The sequence below is a fragment of the Lithobates pipiens genome, unplaced genomic scaffold, assembly GCF_037356315.1.
Source record: "Lithobates pipiens isolate NorthernLeopardFrog02 unplaced genomic scaffold, aLitPip1_a1.2 Scaffold_35, whole genome shotgun sequence".
Classification (NCBI taxonomy): Eukaryota; Metazoa; Chordata; class Amphibia; order Anura; family Ranidae; genus Lithobates; species Lithobates pipiens.
Window position 1 is genome coordinate 25003554 of NW_027507811.1, and position 15491 is coordinate 25019044.

A 15491-nucleotide genomic window follows, 5' to 3' on the forward strand; every position below is an offset into this window, starting at 1 on the left:
TAAGTGTCTCGTTGCCTTCTCCTCCTAGGGTGCCAAAATACTAAAACTTTGTCTGGGGTACTTATTCTGAAACCGAACTACTTTTACACCCCAACCAGATAAATGCGACTACTAATACAACAGAAACAATAATCACAATCATCCCTTGTAGGTGGCCAAACACATATGACTAGATCTCCGGGACTTTGTGGAGACCTTATTCCCTTCCCTTTAACATGGAATTTCTCAGCAATCGTTTCTTATTCCTGCTTTATTGAGGCAGTCAGGACTTATACTTTCAACCCGTTTTTAGGCTCATGAATCAAAAAGCGTATATCAAACTTAAGTGTCGGACCCCCAAGTACTCTTACGAGTTAAGGGCGCATTCCGTTACCCATTGGGATGATATATGTTTCAATTCACACCATACAAACAGGGCTTATCTCAGTCACAACAGACAGATGACAAGGAGACAGACAAGAAACAACGGTAACATAAGTCAAATATTAAATTCAAGACTCGCTTACTACAGAGGTTGGTTTTACCTGAAGAACAATACAGACAGATCTGGTGGGCACAAATCTAAGAAGCACAGAGTTTATAAGAAAATAAAGCTTTTCTTACCTGCGCAGGTTTTGTCTGTGGTTCCTGATGTGCCCGACCTCTTCGTTCCGTCCTTATGTTCGTTCGCCTCTTGTAGTTTCTTTAGCGAAGTCCCTTGTTCGTGCGCCAAAAATGTTAGGTGTGACTACTGCAAGTCACCTATTCATAAGTTATGTTACCGTTTCCCAATTATTATTAGAGTCTTATCTAAGCAAGGAGACACGGAAAGAAGTTCTCAGTATGTCTGCTCAGACGGTCGCACTCACTCTGAGGTCCTTTATTATCACACAGCTCTTTTTATACACTAAAAAAGACAGGCGTTAAAAATGTTGAAACAAAACAACTTCTATAAAAGGCAATTTCTAAGTGTCTTCTGCTTTTAGAGCTGAGGTGGCAGATGACCCTTGCGACATGGTTTCCTCTTATGTGTACGTGACTACACCCATCCGGCCTTAAGGATGATGTGTCTTTAAAACAACTGAAAATGAACAGACGAGATAAGCATTTAGTGAAACATACTGTCAACCATTTTTATTCTTATACCTTGATCCTCACACCACTCTCTCCGCTGACCACGATAATCAGGGCTGCTGAGCCCTGACCAGCATATGTCCCTCCATCATACGTGGCTGTCCTCTCTGCTCTCCTCTCTCCCTCTCACCCCTCCTCCCTGCCTATCAGCTTGGTGTTCTGGGTCTCTGTCTCCAACCCCACCTCCCATCCTGCCGCTTGTCTGAGTGTTCCACTCTGCAGAGATCAGTGAGGAGAGGTCTAAGCCCCTGTATACATGGTTGGAGATTTCGACAACCAAATCCGTCGGATTTTGCCCGTCGAATCTTGTCCGAAACTGTTGCATACACGCGGTCGGACAAAGTTGGCGAAAAAAATCCGATCTTTCAGAACGTGATGACGTAATTTCGTTACTACATTCAGGCTAGTAGCCAATAGCTTTGATGTAGGAATTTGATCTGAGCATGCGTGGCACTTGGTCCGATCAAAATTCTCTACACATGATCGAAGTATGTCCGACCGGCCCAGTTGGTCGGGAAATATTTCCAACATGTTGGAAAATTGGGTCAAACAGATATTCCGACGGAATCAGTTTGATGCATACCACACACAGTCGGATTATTCGACGACACGGTCCAATAGGACACATTCCGACCGATTCTCCGACTGTGTGTACAAGGGCTAAGAGCTGATTGGAGGGAAGATACACCCCCCCCCCTTTACACAGGAACAGAGCTGAGGCTGTCGATCTGCTGGAGGCCCCTCCCCGTCACCATTTTTCTCTTGGTGTCAGGAAAACTTGTTAAAAGTGATTCATGCAGATAGCAGAGGAACCAAGCAGCAGACAAAAATGACACGTATGCCCCATACACACTATCAGATCTTCTGCTGATTTTTTTTTCCTTCAAAACCGTATAATATGAGGTCAAACCTTAGGAGTTTCAATGTGTATGCAATCAGGCTGGCCCTTGCACTACATGGTTTTGGTAAACCTGAAGATAAAAATCAGCAGAAAATCCGATAGTGTTATATGGGGCTTTAGGCTACATTCACACCTCAGCGTTTCAAAGTCGTGCATTTTTGCCGCAATTTTGCACAAGTCACCAATGTAAAAAGCAGAAAAACGCCTGTAATCTGCACCAAAGAAGCTCATGTTCTGTTTTGAACTTAAGGCATTTTGCTTCAGGTGACAAAACACTCAGATGTGAACAGGTCAGGTGCCTTTGAAATGAATGGTATTTTGCTTGTTGGGCGTTTTTCATGCATTTTTTCATGCGTTTTACAAGCGTTTTATGAGCTGAAAACGCTCAGGTGTGAGCGCAGCCTTGGTGCTTTTAACTGAGACAAGTACACAGTATAGTGGGATATGCTTTGCTCATATTTCATGTCTGAGGTTTACAACCACTTTAAAGTGTTTGTAAAGGCTGACCGCTTGGGGGGGGGGAGAAACTTGACTGGACTGCACAGAGTCCTGACCTCAACACCTTGGAGATGAATTAAAGTGGAGACTGGGAGCCAGGCCTTCTCGTCCAACATCAGTGCCTGACCTCACAAATGCGCTTCTGGAAGAATGGTCAAACATTCCCATAGACACACTCCTAAACCTTGTGGACGGCCTTCCCAGAAGAGGTGAAGCTGTTATAGTTGGGCAGGCCAACTCAATATTTACTCCTATGGACTAAAACTGGGATGTCACTAAAGTTCATGTGCGTGTAAAGGTGGGTGTCCCAATACTTTTGACAATATAGTGTGTATATGTACTTATATATTAGCTGCATATATGAATAATGGTGGAACCCCCTCACGGAAATAAAAACTTCACAAAAATTTGAAAAAAGTCCAAATAGTGTGGTGATATCTTGACAAATATGGTTCCTGATTAGTGGGCAGTCCTGTCCACTAGGGGGCCTCATCCACTGGCTTAGATCTCTCCGAATTCACCAACACTTCTCCATGATCACACCTCCTGGATCAGCAATCTTTTAAATGCAGGCTTAAAGTGGAGGGCCACCCTGAAAAACAAAAGTACATTAAAAATTAGCAAAAAATTTGAAAAAAAAAATGATTTTTTTTTTTTTTAATTACCAGAAATGCCTGTTGCTAGGCATATCGTCCTAATCTGCCTCTTCCTCCTCCGCGGTGATGTTCTGTCTTCTCTCCTCCGTGCGGCGTCTTCTGGGTAATGGGTGGCGCTGTGTTCTGGGAACTGTGTGTCCCAGAACGCAGCGCGTCCCATTCACAAAGCTCTGCGCGACTCGCGCATGCGCAGTAGGAAACGGGCAGTGAAGCCGCAAGGCTCCACTGCCTGTTTCCCTTAGTTGAAATGGTGGCGCCGGGACGGGTCGGCGAGAGCTGAGGGACGGGTCGGCCTCGGGCGGCTGACATCGCGGGCGCCCTGGACAGGTAAGTCTGCTTATTAAAAGTCAGCAGCTACAGTGTTTGCAGCTGCTGACTTTTAAAAAAAAAATTTAAAAGCTGGCCCTCCTCTTTAAGCTGCGAAGAGATCATAAAGGCCGTCATCACACTTTTACCATCATAAAAAGCCCAAAATGTATAAAACAAATTCAGGAATACACTCAAATCCAGTCTGGAAGTCAGAAAACCGGCATCATTTTATACCGGGCCTAAGAGGCCTGATTTCTGGTCTGGTACGATGACATGTTTCATCACTCATCAATTGACTTCCTCAAGACAGTAGTGCCCCATTGTTGATGTCAGTAGAATGGTGTCCCATCATTGGTGTCAGTGGGAGGAATAGTACCCCATCATTGGTGTCAGTGGGAGGAATAGTACCCCATCATTGGTGTCAGTGGAATAGTGCCCCATCATTGGTGTCAGTGGGAGGAATAGTGCCCCATTGTTGGTGTCAGTGGGTGGAATAGTGCCCATCATTGGTGTCAGTGGGAAGAATGGTGCCCCATCGTTGGTGTCAGTGGGAGGGATAGTGCCCCATCATTGGTGTCAGTGGGATGAATAGGGTCCCATTGTTGGTGTTAGTGGGAGGAATAGTGCCCCATCATTGTTGTCAGTGGGAGGAATAGTACCCCATCATTGGTGTCAGTGGAATAGTGCCCCATCATTGGTATCAGTGGGAGGAATAGTGCCCCATTGTTGGTGTCAGTGGGAGGAATAGTGCCTCATCATTGGTGTCAGTGGAAGGGTTCCTCTGCGTTGGAAGGGTTCCTGTGTGTTGGAAGGGTTCCTGTGCATTGGAAGAGTTCCTCTGCGTTGGAAGGGTTCCTCTGCGTTGGAAGGGTTCCTCTGCGTTCGAAGGGTTCCTGTGCGTTGGAAGGGTTGCTCTGTGTTGGAAGGGTTCCTGTGCGTTGGAAGGGTTCCTGTGCGTTGGAAGGGTTGCTCTGTGTTGGAAGGGTTCCTGTGCTTTGGAAGGGTTCCCGTGCGTTGGAAGGGTTCCCGTGCGTTGGAAGGGTTGCTCTGTGTTGGAAGGGTTCCTGTGCGTTGGAAGGGTTCCTGTGCGTTGGAAGGGTTCCTGTGCGTTGGAAGGGTTCCTCTGCGTTGGAAGGGTTCCTCTGCGTTGGAAGGGTTCCTGTGCGTTGGAAGGGTTCCTCTGCGTTGGAAGGGTTCCTGTGCGTTGGAAGGGTTCCTGTGCGTTGGAAGGGTTCCTGTGCGTTGGAAGGGTTCCTCTGCTTTGAAAGGGTTCCTCCACGTTGGAAGGGTTCCTCTGCTTTGAAAGGGTTTCTCTACGTTGGAAGGGTTCCTCTGCATTGGAAGGGTTCCTGTGCGTTGGAAGGGTTCCTGTGCGTTGGAAGGGTTCCTGTGCGTTGGAAGGGTTCCTCTGCGTTGGAAGGGTTCCTCTGCGTTGGAAGGGTTCCTGTGCGTTGGAAGGGTTCCTCTGCGTTGGAAGGGTTTCTGTGCGTTGGAAGGGTTCCTCTGCGTTGGAAGGGTTTCTGTGCGTTGGAAGGGTTTCTGTGCATTGGAAGGGTTCCTCTGCGTTGGAAGGGTTTCTGTGCGTTGGAAGGGTTTCTGTGCGTTGGAAGGGTTCCTCTGCGTTGGAAGGGTTTCTCTGCGTTGGAAGGGTTTCTGTGCGTTGGAAGGGTTCCTCTGCGTTGGAAGGGTTTCTGTGCGTTGGAAGGGTTCCTCTGCGTTGGAAGGGTTCCTCTGCGTTGGAAGGGTTCCTCTGCTTTGGAAGGGTTCCTGTGCATTGGAAGGGTTCCTGTGCGTTGGAAGGGTTCCTCTGAGTTGGAAGGATTCCTCTGCGTAGGAAGAGTACCTCTGCCTTGGAAGGGTTCCTGTGCGTTGGAAGGGTTCCTCTGCGTAGGAAGAGTACCTCTGCATTGGAAGGGTTCCTGTGCGTTGGAAGGGTTCCTCTGCGTTGGAAGGGTTCCTCTGCGTTCGAAGGGTTCCTGTGCGTTGGAAGGGTTGCTCTGTGTTGGAAGGGTTCCTGTGCGTTCGAAGGGTTCCTGTGCGTTGGAAGGGTTGCTCTGTGTTGGAAGGGTTCCTGTGCTTTGGAAGGGTTCCCGTGCGTTGGAAGGGTTCCCGTGCGTTGGAAGGGTTGCTCTGTGTTGGAAGGGTTCCTGTGCGTTGGAAGGGTTCCTGTGCGTTGGAAGGGTTCCTCTGCGTTGGAAGGGTTCCTCTGCATTGGAAGGGTTCCTGTGCGTTGGAAGGGTTCCTCTGCGTTGGAAGGGTTCCTGTGCGTTGGAAGGGTTCCTGTGCGTTGGAAGGGTTCCTGTGCGTTGGAAGGATTCCTCTGCGTTGGAAGGGTTTCTGTGCGTTGGAAGGGTTTCTGTGCATTGGAAGGGTTCCTCTGCGTTGGAAGGGTTTCTGTGCGTTGGAAGGGTTTCTGTGCGTTGGAAGGGTTCCTCTGCGTTGGAAGGGTTTCTCTGCGTTGGAAGGGTTTCTGTGCGTTGGAAGGGTTCCTCTGCGTTGGAAGGGTTTCTGTGCGTTGGAAGGGTTCCTCTGCGTTGGAAGGGTTCCTCTGCGTTGGAAGGGTTCCTCTGCTTTGGAAGGGTTCCTGTGCGTTGGAAGGGTTCCTGTGCGTTGGAAGGGTTCCTCTGAGTTGGAAGGATTCCTCTGCGTAGGAAGAGTACCTCTGCCTTGGAAGGGTTCCTGTGCGTTGGAAGGGTTCCTCTGCGTAGGAAGAGTACCTCTGCATTGGAAGGGTTCCTGTGCGTTGGAAGGGTTTCTGTGCGTTGGAAGGGTTCCTCTGCGTTGGAAGGGTTTCTGTGCGTTGGAAGGGTTCCTCTGCGTTGGAAGGGTTCCTCTGCTTTGGAAGGGTTCCTCTGCGTTGGAAGGGTTCCTCTGCTTTGGAAGGGTTCCTCTGCGTTGGAAGGGTTCCTCTGCTTTGGAAGGGTTCCTGTGCGTTGGAAGGGTTCCTCTGCTTTGGAAGGGTTCCTCTGCTTTGGAAGGGTTCCTGTGCGTCGGAAGGGTTCCTGTGCGTCGGAAGGGTTCCTGTGCGTCGAAAGGGTTCCTGTGCGTCGAAAGGGTTCCTGTGCGTCGGAAGGGTTCCTGTGCGTCGGAAGGGTTCCTGTGCGTCGGAAGGGTTCCTGTGCGTCGAAAGGGTTCCTGTGCGTCGGAAGGGTTCCTCTGCTTTGGAAGGGTTTCTCTGCGTTGGAAGGGTTTCTCTGCGTTGGAAGAGTTCCTGTGCGTTGGAAGGGTTCCTCTGCCTTGGAAGGGTTCCTGTGCGTTGGAAGGGTTCCTCTGCCTTGGAAGGGTTCCTGTGCATTGGAAGGGTTCCTCTGCGTTGGAAGGGTTGAGGAAGTAGCAGGTCTGCTCTAAGCACTGGTGGGAGAAGCCTGCCTGCATGACAGTGGAGGTGAGAGCCCTACAGAGGATAAGCTCCCGGGGGCAGCCATATTGTTGTGGCTCGTGTATGAGGACATTATATCGCAAAGTGCTACGCAAACTGCTGGTACAATATAAATCCTGTACACCAATAATAATAACAATGTTGGCATTCAAATAAGTGAACATGTCACGTGTCTTAGACATCCAGCCTACTCTCAGCTGACCACAATTTTTGGTGGGTATTGGTAGAAGTCCTCAGGGTTTGAGCATTATTTCACAAATAACAGCGAGTTCCTTCAAATCTGCTGGGCTACAACAAAATGGCCGAGAAGAACCAATCACAAAAGAGCTTTCTTTTTACCCATGAGGCTGGCCATCGGGGGAGGGGGGGTGGCCACTATTGTTGCAGGAAGTGAATGGGACAGAGTTGGGAGCGATGGAGGAAAACTGCAGCAACCTGACGGAGAGGATATTACGGCTCACCCTGGAGATCATCTACCTGCTGACCGGGGAGGTGAGGAGGATTCTGGGAGCGCCGTTTTATTCCAAACAACAAATCACTGCAAAGAGTCTATATTTGTAATTTCCTATAATTTTTTATTTTTTTGTTTTAAACATTTTTATTATATTTTCACAAGTTTAAACAACAGATGTAGTAATATTTGTTTTTAGCTGACAAAAAAATGACAATTTTGGATGAAATTATTATTTTATTTTTTTATAAGATTTTTTTTTTTAATTTTTAGTTTTTTACTGCTTTTACTTTTTTTTTATTTATTATTATTTTATTTTTTTTGTTTAATTTATTTTTTTCCAGACAAGCTAATAAATAAATCATCACGAATATACTTTTTTTTCCCTGAATTAAATTTTCCTGATAACTGATCATTTTAAACGAATTTCTGTTGCTGATAAAATTGATGAGGATTCTGGGATCGTGGTTTTAATCCACCAGGAAGTGGCTCATGGATATTATTTTTTGTTTGCTATTTTTTAATTGCCCAAAAATAAAAAAAAAGTTCTGTAAACAACTTTTTTTGTACTGACAACTGGATGAAATAGGGAAAACAAGAAAGGGACCAGAATATGGCGATCATACATAATCATACACATAGGTTCCGCTTCCTAAAGAGGTAGGTCCTCTAACTTTGTTCCCTTGTCCAAAATTGTCCGCTATGCTGACGCCTTAAGAGTTCCCTTCACTGGAATTAAGGGGTCAAGCCCAACCCCTGAGGAACAACCCCCCACACCATAACCCCCCCTCCTCAGGGGTTGGGCTTGGCCCCTTAATTCCAGTGAAGGGAACTCTTAAGGCGTCAGCATACTGGACAATTTTGGACAATTTCATGCTCCCAACTTTGTGGGAACAGTTTGGGGATGGCCCCTTCCTGTTCCAACACGACTGAGCTGGAACTAAGGGGCCAATCCCAACCCCTGAAAAACAACCCCCCCACCATAATCCCCCCTCCACCAAATGATTTGGACCAGTGTACAAAGCAAGGTCCATTAAGACATGGATGACCAAGTTTGGGGTGGAGGAACTTGACTGTCCTGCACAAAGTCCTGACCTCAACCCGATAGAACACCTTTGGGATGAATTAGATCGGAGACTGCGAGCCAGGCCTTCTCATCCAACTTCAGTGCCTGGCCTCACAACTGCACTTTTGGAAGAACGGAACATATCTCAGAGGAGGAACCGGTAAATCAAGGGGGCCTACCTCGAGATTATGGGATGGCCCCAACTTTTAGGTAACAAAACATTTAGATCCTCCAAACCTGGTTATACTTTATTATCTAAAGTATTGGGACACCTCCCTTTACACACACATGAACTTTAATGGCCTCCCAGTCTTAGTCCGTAGGGTTCAGTATTGAGTTGGTCCACCCTTTGCAGCTATAACAGTTTCAACTCTTCTGGGAAGGCCGTCCACAGGGTTTAGGAGTGTGTCTATGGGAAAGTTTGACCATTCTTCCAGAAGAACATTTGTGAGGTCAGGCACTGATGTTGGACGAGAAAGCCTGGCTCGCAGTCTCCTCTCTAATTCATCCCAAAGGTGTTCTATCGGGTTGAGGTCAGGACTCTGTGCAGGCCAGTCAAGTTTTTCCACCCCAAACTCGCTCATCCATGTCTTTATGGACCTTGCATTGTGCACTGGTTCAAATCATTTGGTGGAGGGGGGATGATGATGTGGGATTGTTTTTCAGGGGTTGGGCTTGACACCTTAGTTCCAGTAAAGGGAACTCTTAAGGCATCAGCATTCATGACAATTTTGGACAATTTCATGCCCCCAACTTTGTGGGAACAGTTTGGGGATGGTTCCTTCCTGTTCCAACATGACTGCCCACCAGTGCACAAAACGAGGTCCATAAAGAAATGGATGAGTGAGTTTGGGGTGGAAGAACTTGACTGGCCTGCACAGAGTCCTGACCTCAACCCGATAGAACACCTTTGGGGTGAATTAGAGTGGAGACTGTGAGCAAGGCCTTCTCGTCCAACATCAGTGCCTGACCTCACAAATGCGCTTCTGGAAGAATGGTCAAACATTCCCATAGACACACTCCTAAACCTTGTGGACAGCCTTCCCGGAAGAGTTGAAGCTGTTATAGCTGCAAAGGGTGGGCCAACTCAATATTGAACCCTACACACTAAGACTGGGATGTCAAAAAAGTTCATGTGCGTGTAAAGGTAGGTGTCCCAATACTTTTGGTAACATAGTGTATCAGTCCTCAGGTGTGGAGTAGACCTCAAGGAGGCCAACCAGCGGCCGCAGGGCCTTTCCTGAATGGCCGGAAGGCCAAAAAGAGTAGAAGATAGGAACAAGGGAAGAAAATAGAAGAAGATATGGTTGTACTGGTATCAGTATCAGTGCCAATACCGAGTATTTTCATGAGTATGAGTATTGGTACTCGTGAAAATGCTCCGTTACCAGAAACCAATACCTTTTGTGGTTCAATTTGAGCCCATACAAAAAGAATAGGCTCAAATCACACTGCAAAGAATCGCATGGGATTTGTACAGGAATGCGGTGCAATTTCTGTCCGAGTCACATGAGTTTTCCCACACCGCTCCTGTGCGAACTCAAGCTTGTCATAGTGACTTCAGCCTGGGTTCACACAGGAGCAATGGGGGGATGCATTCCTGTTCAAATCACATGCAATTCTTTGCAGTGCGATTTGAGCCTGTCCATTTCGTATGGGCTCAAATCGCACAACAAAGATATCCCTGAGTACTGGACCATAAGTATCGGTGCTCGGACTTTCCGGTAAAAAAAAGGGTGTCAGTCAGTGGCGGCCTGTAATGTAGGGCGCACAGGTGCCGCCCCCCCCAGCCATGCATCCGACCCTTAATCTACATGTGGGGTGCCAGACGTATGGATTCCAATGGGGTTTTTTTTTTTTTTAAGCACGTGATTAGAACCGGAGGCACTAATAGGCTTCAAAAAAGGGTGGGCTCGGGGCGTAGAGCAGTGTGCCCCGAGCCCACCTAGTTGTGTTACATTAGCGAATTGATATTCGCTATTGTTTTCCTGATTCTCCACCCGACCAATCAGGAAGCTCGTCACACGATAAAAAAAAATATATACCACCAGCCACCACTGGTGTCAGTAGAACCCTAGAAGGAGATATTGAAAAAAAGAAGAAAGGAAAAGAAAAAATAGCTGCAGGCGGCGGCATTGATATGTAAATCATGCCCCCCGAGGTCATATCCACAGTAATCTCTAGCAACCAATCAACAAGCAGAAATCATGTGCTGTAACCTCTAGCAACTAACCAGTGAGCTGTAATGTGTGCTGTAACCTCTAGAAACCAGTCAGTGAGCGGTAATGATACACTGTAACCTCTGGCAATCAATTACAATAGATGCCTTATCTGATTCAGTAAACTGATTTTGAGTCTAGCTGCTATTTATTGTATGTCTCAGAGCAAGTGGAGAGCCAAACTGCATGGGGGGGGGGTCAAGAAAAGTTTTGCCCAGGGTCCAATCAATATTAAAGACGACCCTGGTTGGAAGGTGCCGTTGCCCCAGAAAAGAGGGACAATGATGGCAGCTCAACATCTCCAAGGCTTATCTGCAAGTATGAGAAGAAACATCATTGAAAGATCGATGACGTGGATCAGATCGTAGCAAAGAGGGATGATGATGATGATGATGATGATGGCAGCAAGTTGTGACTTCTTTTGTTGGGAAATATTTATAGTGATTACTAATCTCTCCCCATAGGATAACATAGTTGTGAAGAAGACATCAGGAGATGGACAAGACCCCATTACGGTTCCTCTACATTCCTTACTGGTTCCAGAAAGAAACAGTGAGCAGAAGATTTTGGAAGTCACTCAGAAGCTCATTGACCTTCTGACAGGAGAGGTGAGCGGTGCCGGGAATTCTGGGACATTATCCAGTAACAGACAAGGGATGTGTCTGGATGGTGACTATATCATTGTGTATGTCAGGTTCCCATAAGGCTCCATACAGACAGGCATATAAGACCGAGTATGATGTAAAACCGGGGTTGGGAGTATTTCGACATCCAAGAAGTAGAGTTGCCACCTCATCCCTTTAAACCCGAACACATATGAATTACACGGGTTCTGAGGCTAGTTTAATGCAGATAAGGTACCAAGTGAGTATAATTACCACCTTAATCAGCCACAGAACCTGTGTAATTCATATGTGTCCGGGTTTAAAAGGATGAGGTGGCAACCTTGCCAAGAAGCCTTGCCTTCTATGTGAATGCAGACTTTTTCGTTTTCGGGAGTATGTCCACACATTGTACAAGAGTATATCGGCATATACTCACGTACAGTTGCACACATCCATTCGTGGCTAAGGTGGCTGTCCCAGGACCTGGGCTTCCTGGGTGTGGAAATATACTTGATTTTATGTTGTACGTGACCTCATGCACCTGTATTCATGTGACTTAAGGCATTAAGATGTCTCCATGGAAGAGAAGCGCATTTTTAATACTTTACTTTTATATTCAGAGTGGAATCTGGAGCAATAATAATGTTGGTATCAAAGAAGAAGAGGAGGAGGATGGTGTGATGAAGGAGCGGGAGTGTTTAGAAGGACACAAGGATCTCTACAAGGACGTCATGATGGACAATCAGCCGCCCCTCACATCACCGGGTAAGAGGAGACTTTATTGTAAAGGAGAGAGCAGTACGGAGGGTCCACCTAGATCAGTCTTTTCTCAACCATTTTACCCCAGGGGAACCCTTAAAGTAATTTTCAAGGCTCGGGGAACCCCTGATAAAAAAAACATTAATTGGGGGTCCGTGGGAACAATGCCCCTTAATTTGGTGGTAAGTTAGAAGAATTCCCATTTTTAAAGTGGTGGTAAGAATGGCCCCCTTACAGAGAGCTGTAGCTTTGGTGTCATACCACTGGCTCTTCCAAGTGGCATTGGCTCAAAACTATGTAGGCACCATCAAATAGGTGGTAAATCAGGCACAGCTCAAGGAACCCCTAGCCACCTCTGGAGGAAGCTTGGTTGAGAATGGCTGACCTAGATCCACCATCATCTGACCTAATGATCTGAACGCCCTTACGCGTTACGTCCAATCAAGCCTTTATTGTCCCTTGTTTATTAAGAGGTCTATAAGTAGTAAGTAAGTAAGTAGTAGTAGTAGTAGTAGTAGTAGTAAGCTTTGTATTCAGTCAGTGTGTGTGTTTCCTACAGATGGATCCAGTAATGGGAACCCACCAGAGAGATGTCACTGTCCTCCAAATTCCTGGGAGTTTACACCGGAAGATCACATCATCCCTCACCATCAGGTACAAGATCAATAATCACTAATAGCTATATTATGATCTATACATTAGCTGCACTTTTAATTATTTTTTTTTTTACCTTTACATTCAGAAGGAAAACTGGAGTAATTTTAATATTACTATAAAAAAAGAGATAAAGGAAGAAGAAGAAGAGGAGGTTAGTGTGAAGATGATGTGCACATATTTAGAAGGACACGAGGATCTCTACAAGGACGTCATGATGAATCAGCCGCCCCTCACATCACCGGGTAAGGGGAGACTTTATTGTAAAGGAGAGAGCAGTACGGAGGCTCCACCTAGATCCCCCATCATCTGATAAACACATAGAAACAATGTATTCGGTCATAGTTACTTAAAGTTACATCGTTTTTACGATTGAATAAAGACACCAGTCCACCCAATTCAACCTGTGTGGGTGTGTCCGTGTGGGTGTGTTTATGTCAATACCATTTCCAATATCCCTGTATATTGCGTTCGCTAATATGCCCATCTAAGTGTCTTTTTTTAAATATTGACACCACCAATTGTGGAAAGGAGTTACACATCCTTACCGGGATCCTTACTTTGACAGTAAAGAACCCTCTATGTAGTTTAAGGTTAAGTCGCTTCTCCTCCAAGTTAATTGTGTGCCCGCGTGTCTTTGAGACTGAATAGTTTCCTCCCTGTGCTTGAATCACCATTGAGATATTTGTATATCGATATCATATCTCCTCTCAAGTGTCTCTTCTCCAGGGAGAATAAGGTTGGTGCTTGTATTCCTTCCTCATAACGAATGTCCTCCAGTCCCCTTATCAGCTTTGTTGCCCTTCTCTGGACTCTCTCTGCTTCCAGCACATCCTTCCTAAGGACTGGTGCCCAGAAGTAGACAGAATACTCCAGATGCGGCCGAACGGAAAGTGGTAGAATTTTAGTTTTATCTCTGGAGTGCATCCCATTTTTTAATGCATGCCAATATTCTGCTGGCCTTACTTGCTGCAGCTTGGCATTGCATGTCGTTGCTGAGTCTGTAATCTACTAGGACCTCCAGATCTTTTTCCATCCTGGATTCCCCCAGAAGTTCTCCCCCTAGCGAGTAACTTGTATTCATATTTTTAGCCCCAAACTTTACATCTTTCAAAATGAAACCTCATTTACCATGTAGTCGCCCACTCCTTTATCTTTTTGATTTTTTTTTGTAAAGTTTCTATATCCTGCTGTGAAGTTATTGCCCTGCTTAGCTGTGTACCATCAACAGACACTGAGATTGATCTATTTATACCAACGTCTTTATTATATATGAATATATTAAACAGAATTGGTCCCAGGACATATCCTTGGGGTACCCCACTTACCACTCCAGACCAGTCTGAGTACTCGCTATTTATCACCAGCCTTTGGACACGCCCCTGTAACCAGTGTTCTATCTAGGTACATACCCTATAGTCCATGCCAACACAACTCAATTTGTAAATTAGGCGTTTATGGGGGACTGTATCGTATGCTTTTGCACAATCCAGATACACCACATCCACCGGCCTTCCTTTATCTAGATGGCAGCTCACGTCCTTGTAGAATGTTAACAGATTGGTTTGGCAAGAAGGATCTTTCGGAAATCCATGCTGATTACTGCTAATGATACTGTTTTCATCAGAAAATTTGTGGATTTAGTCCCTTATCATCACCCCTCCAATAGTTTGCATACTATCGATGTTAGACTGACTGGTCTGTAGTTTACAGGTATATATCTCTGCTCTTTTTTTTAAATATTGGTACCATGTTGGCTTTTCGTTAATCAGCTGATAACATATCAGTCACTAAACTGTCCATAAAAATTAGGAATAATGGTCTGGCTTATTACCTGGCTAAGTTCTTTGAGGACTCCCAGGTGTAAGCCATCAAGTGTAAGTCAGTGTGTGTGTTTCCTACAGATGGATCCAGTAATGGAAACCCTCCAGAGAGCTCTCCCCATCCACAGCATTCCTGTGATTCCACACTGGAAGATCACAACTATGCATTACCTGATCAGGTAGATGGGACTAATAATCCAGAACTAAATAATGGTTCTATGCTATAAGAGGACATTCTTCTATTTTTCTTTTCTTTTTATTTTTTTTCCTATGCATTCTATCATCTTTGGGGTTTAGGGTGAAGAACCGAAAGGCATCAAATTTGAGGTTAAGAAGGAAGAAGAAGAGATGTTGGTGAGTGGAGCTCAACAGTCCATGGAGGAGGGTGGTCCTCTGTATTCCCGGGATTCCATACAGAAAGATATCCACATCTCTTGCCATGATCAGGTAGATGGGACCAAGCAATAGTAACTGAAAACTATGAGGTGCCATCTCTTATTTGCAATAACTTTTTCATGTTTTATTTAATCATCTTTGGGGTTTAGGTTGGAGAACTGAAAGACATCAAAGTTGAGGGTAAAAAGGAAGGAGAAGAGATGGTGAGTGGAGATCATCGGAATCCGGGAGCCCCCTTTAATAAGGGGGCCCCCAGATACCGGCCCCCCACCCTATGTGAATGAGTATGGGGTACAATGTACCCCTACCCATTCACCTGTAAAATAAAAGTACAAAAAAAACACAACACACAAGATAAAATACTTTATTGCACAGCTCCGAGGGTCTTCCGTCTTCGGGGGTCTTCTCACCGGACTCCTCTGCTATCTTCTTGTAGCTCTTTTGCTAGCGGAGGAGTCCAGCTTTCTTCCTCGCAGCCGGCCTCTTCTTCCGACTTCGGGGTCTTGTCCCCCTCTTCGGTTCTTCTGCCGGGCCACCGCGCCTTCTTATAGCTCTTTTACAGGCGGTGGCCCGGTCTTCTGTCGCCGCCGCCGCCGCCTTCCGTTCTTCTTCTTCTTCTTCTTCTCCTGGAGATGTTGACTCGACAATCTCTCCGGCCGCAA

At 46.1% G+C, this 15491-nt stretch overlaps 1 protein-coding gene across 1 annotated transcript in view; it reads left to right on the forward strand.

The window, feature by feature from the left end:
• Positions 1-7206: 7206 nt before the first annotated feature.
• The window catches only part of LOC143955221 (uncharacterized), a 145377-nt gene continuing 137092 nt past the window's right edge, over positions 7207-15491 (forward strand). Inside the window, exons 1-7 of the mRNA XM_077465304.1 lie at positions 7207-7348; positions 11057-11200; positions 11818-11962; positions 12516-12610; positions 12699-12855; positions 14515-14612; positions 14731-14880. Of these exons, the coding sequence (XP_077321430.1) occupies positions 7271-7348; positions 11057-11200; positions 11818-11962; positions 12516-12610; positions 12699-12855; positions 14515-14612; positions 14731-14880 (867 nt within the window). The 5' untranslated portion in view covers positions 7207-7270. The remainder of the gene's footprint in view (positions 7349-11056; positions 11201-11817; positions 11963-12515; positions 12611-12698; positions 12856-14514; positions 14613-14730; positions 14881-15491) is intronic.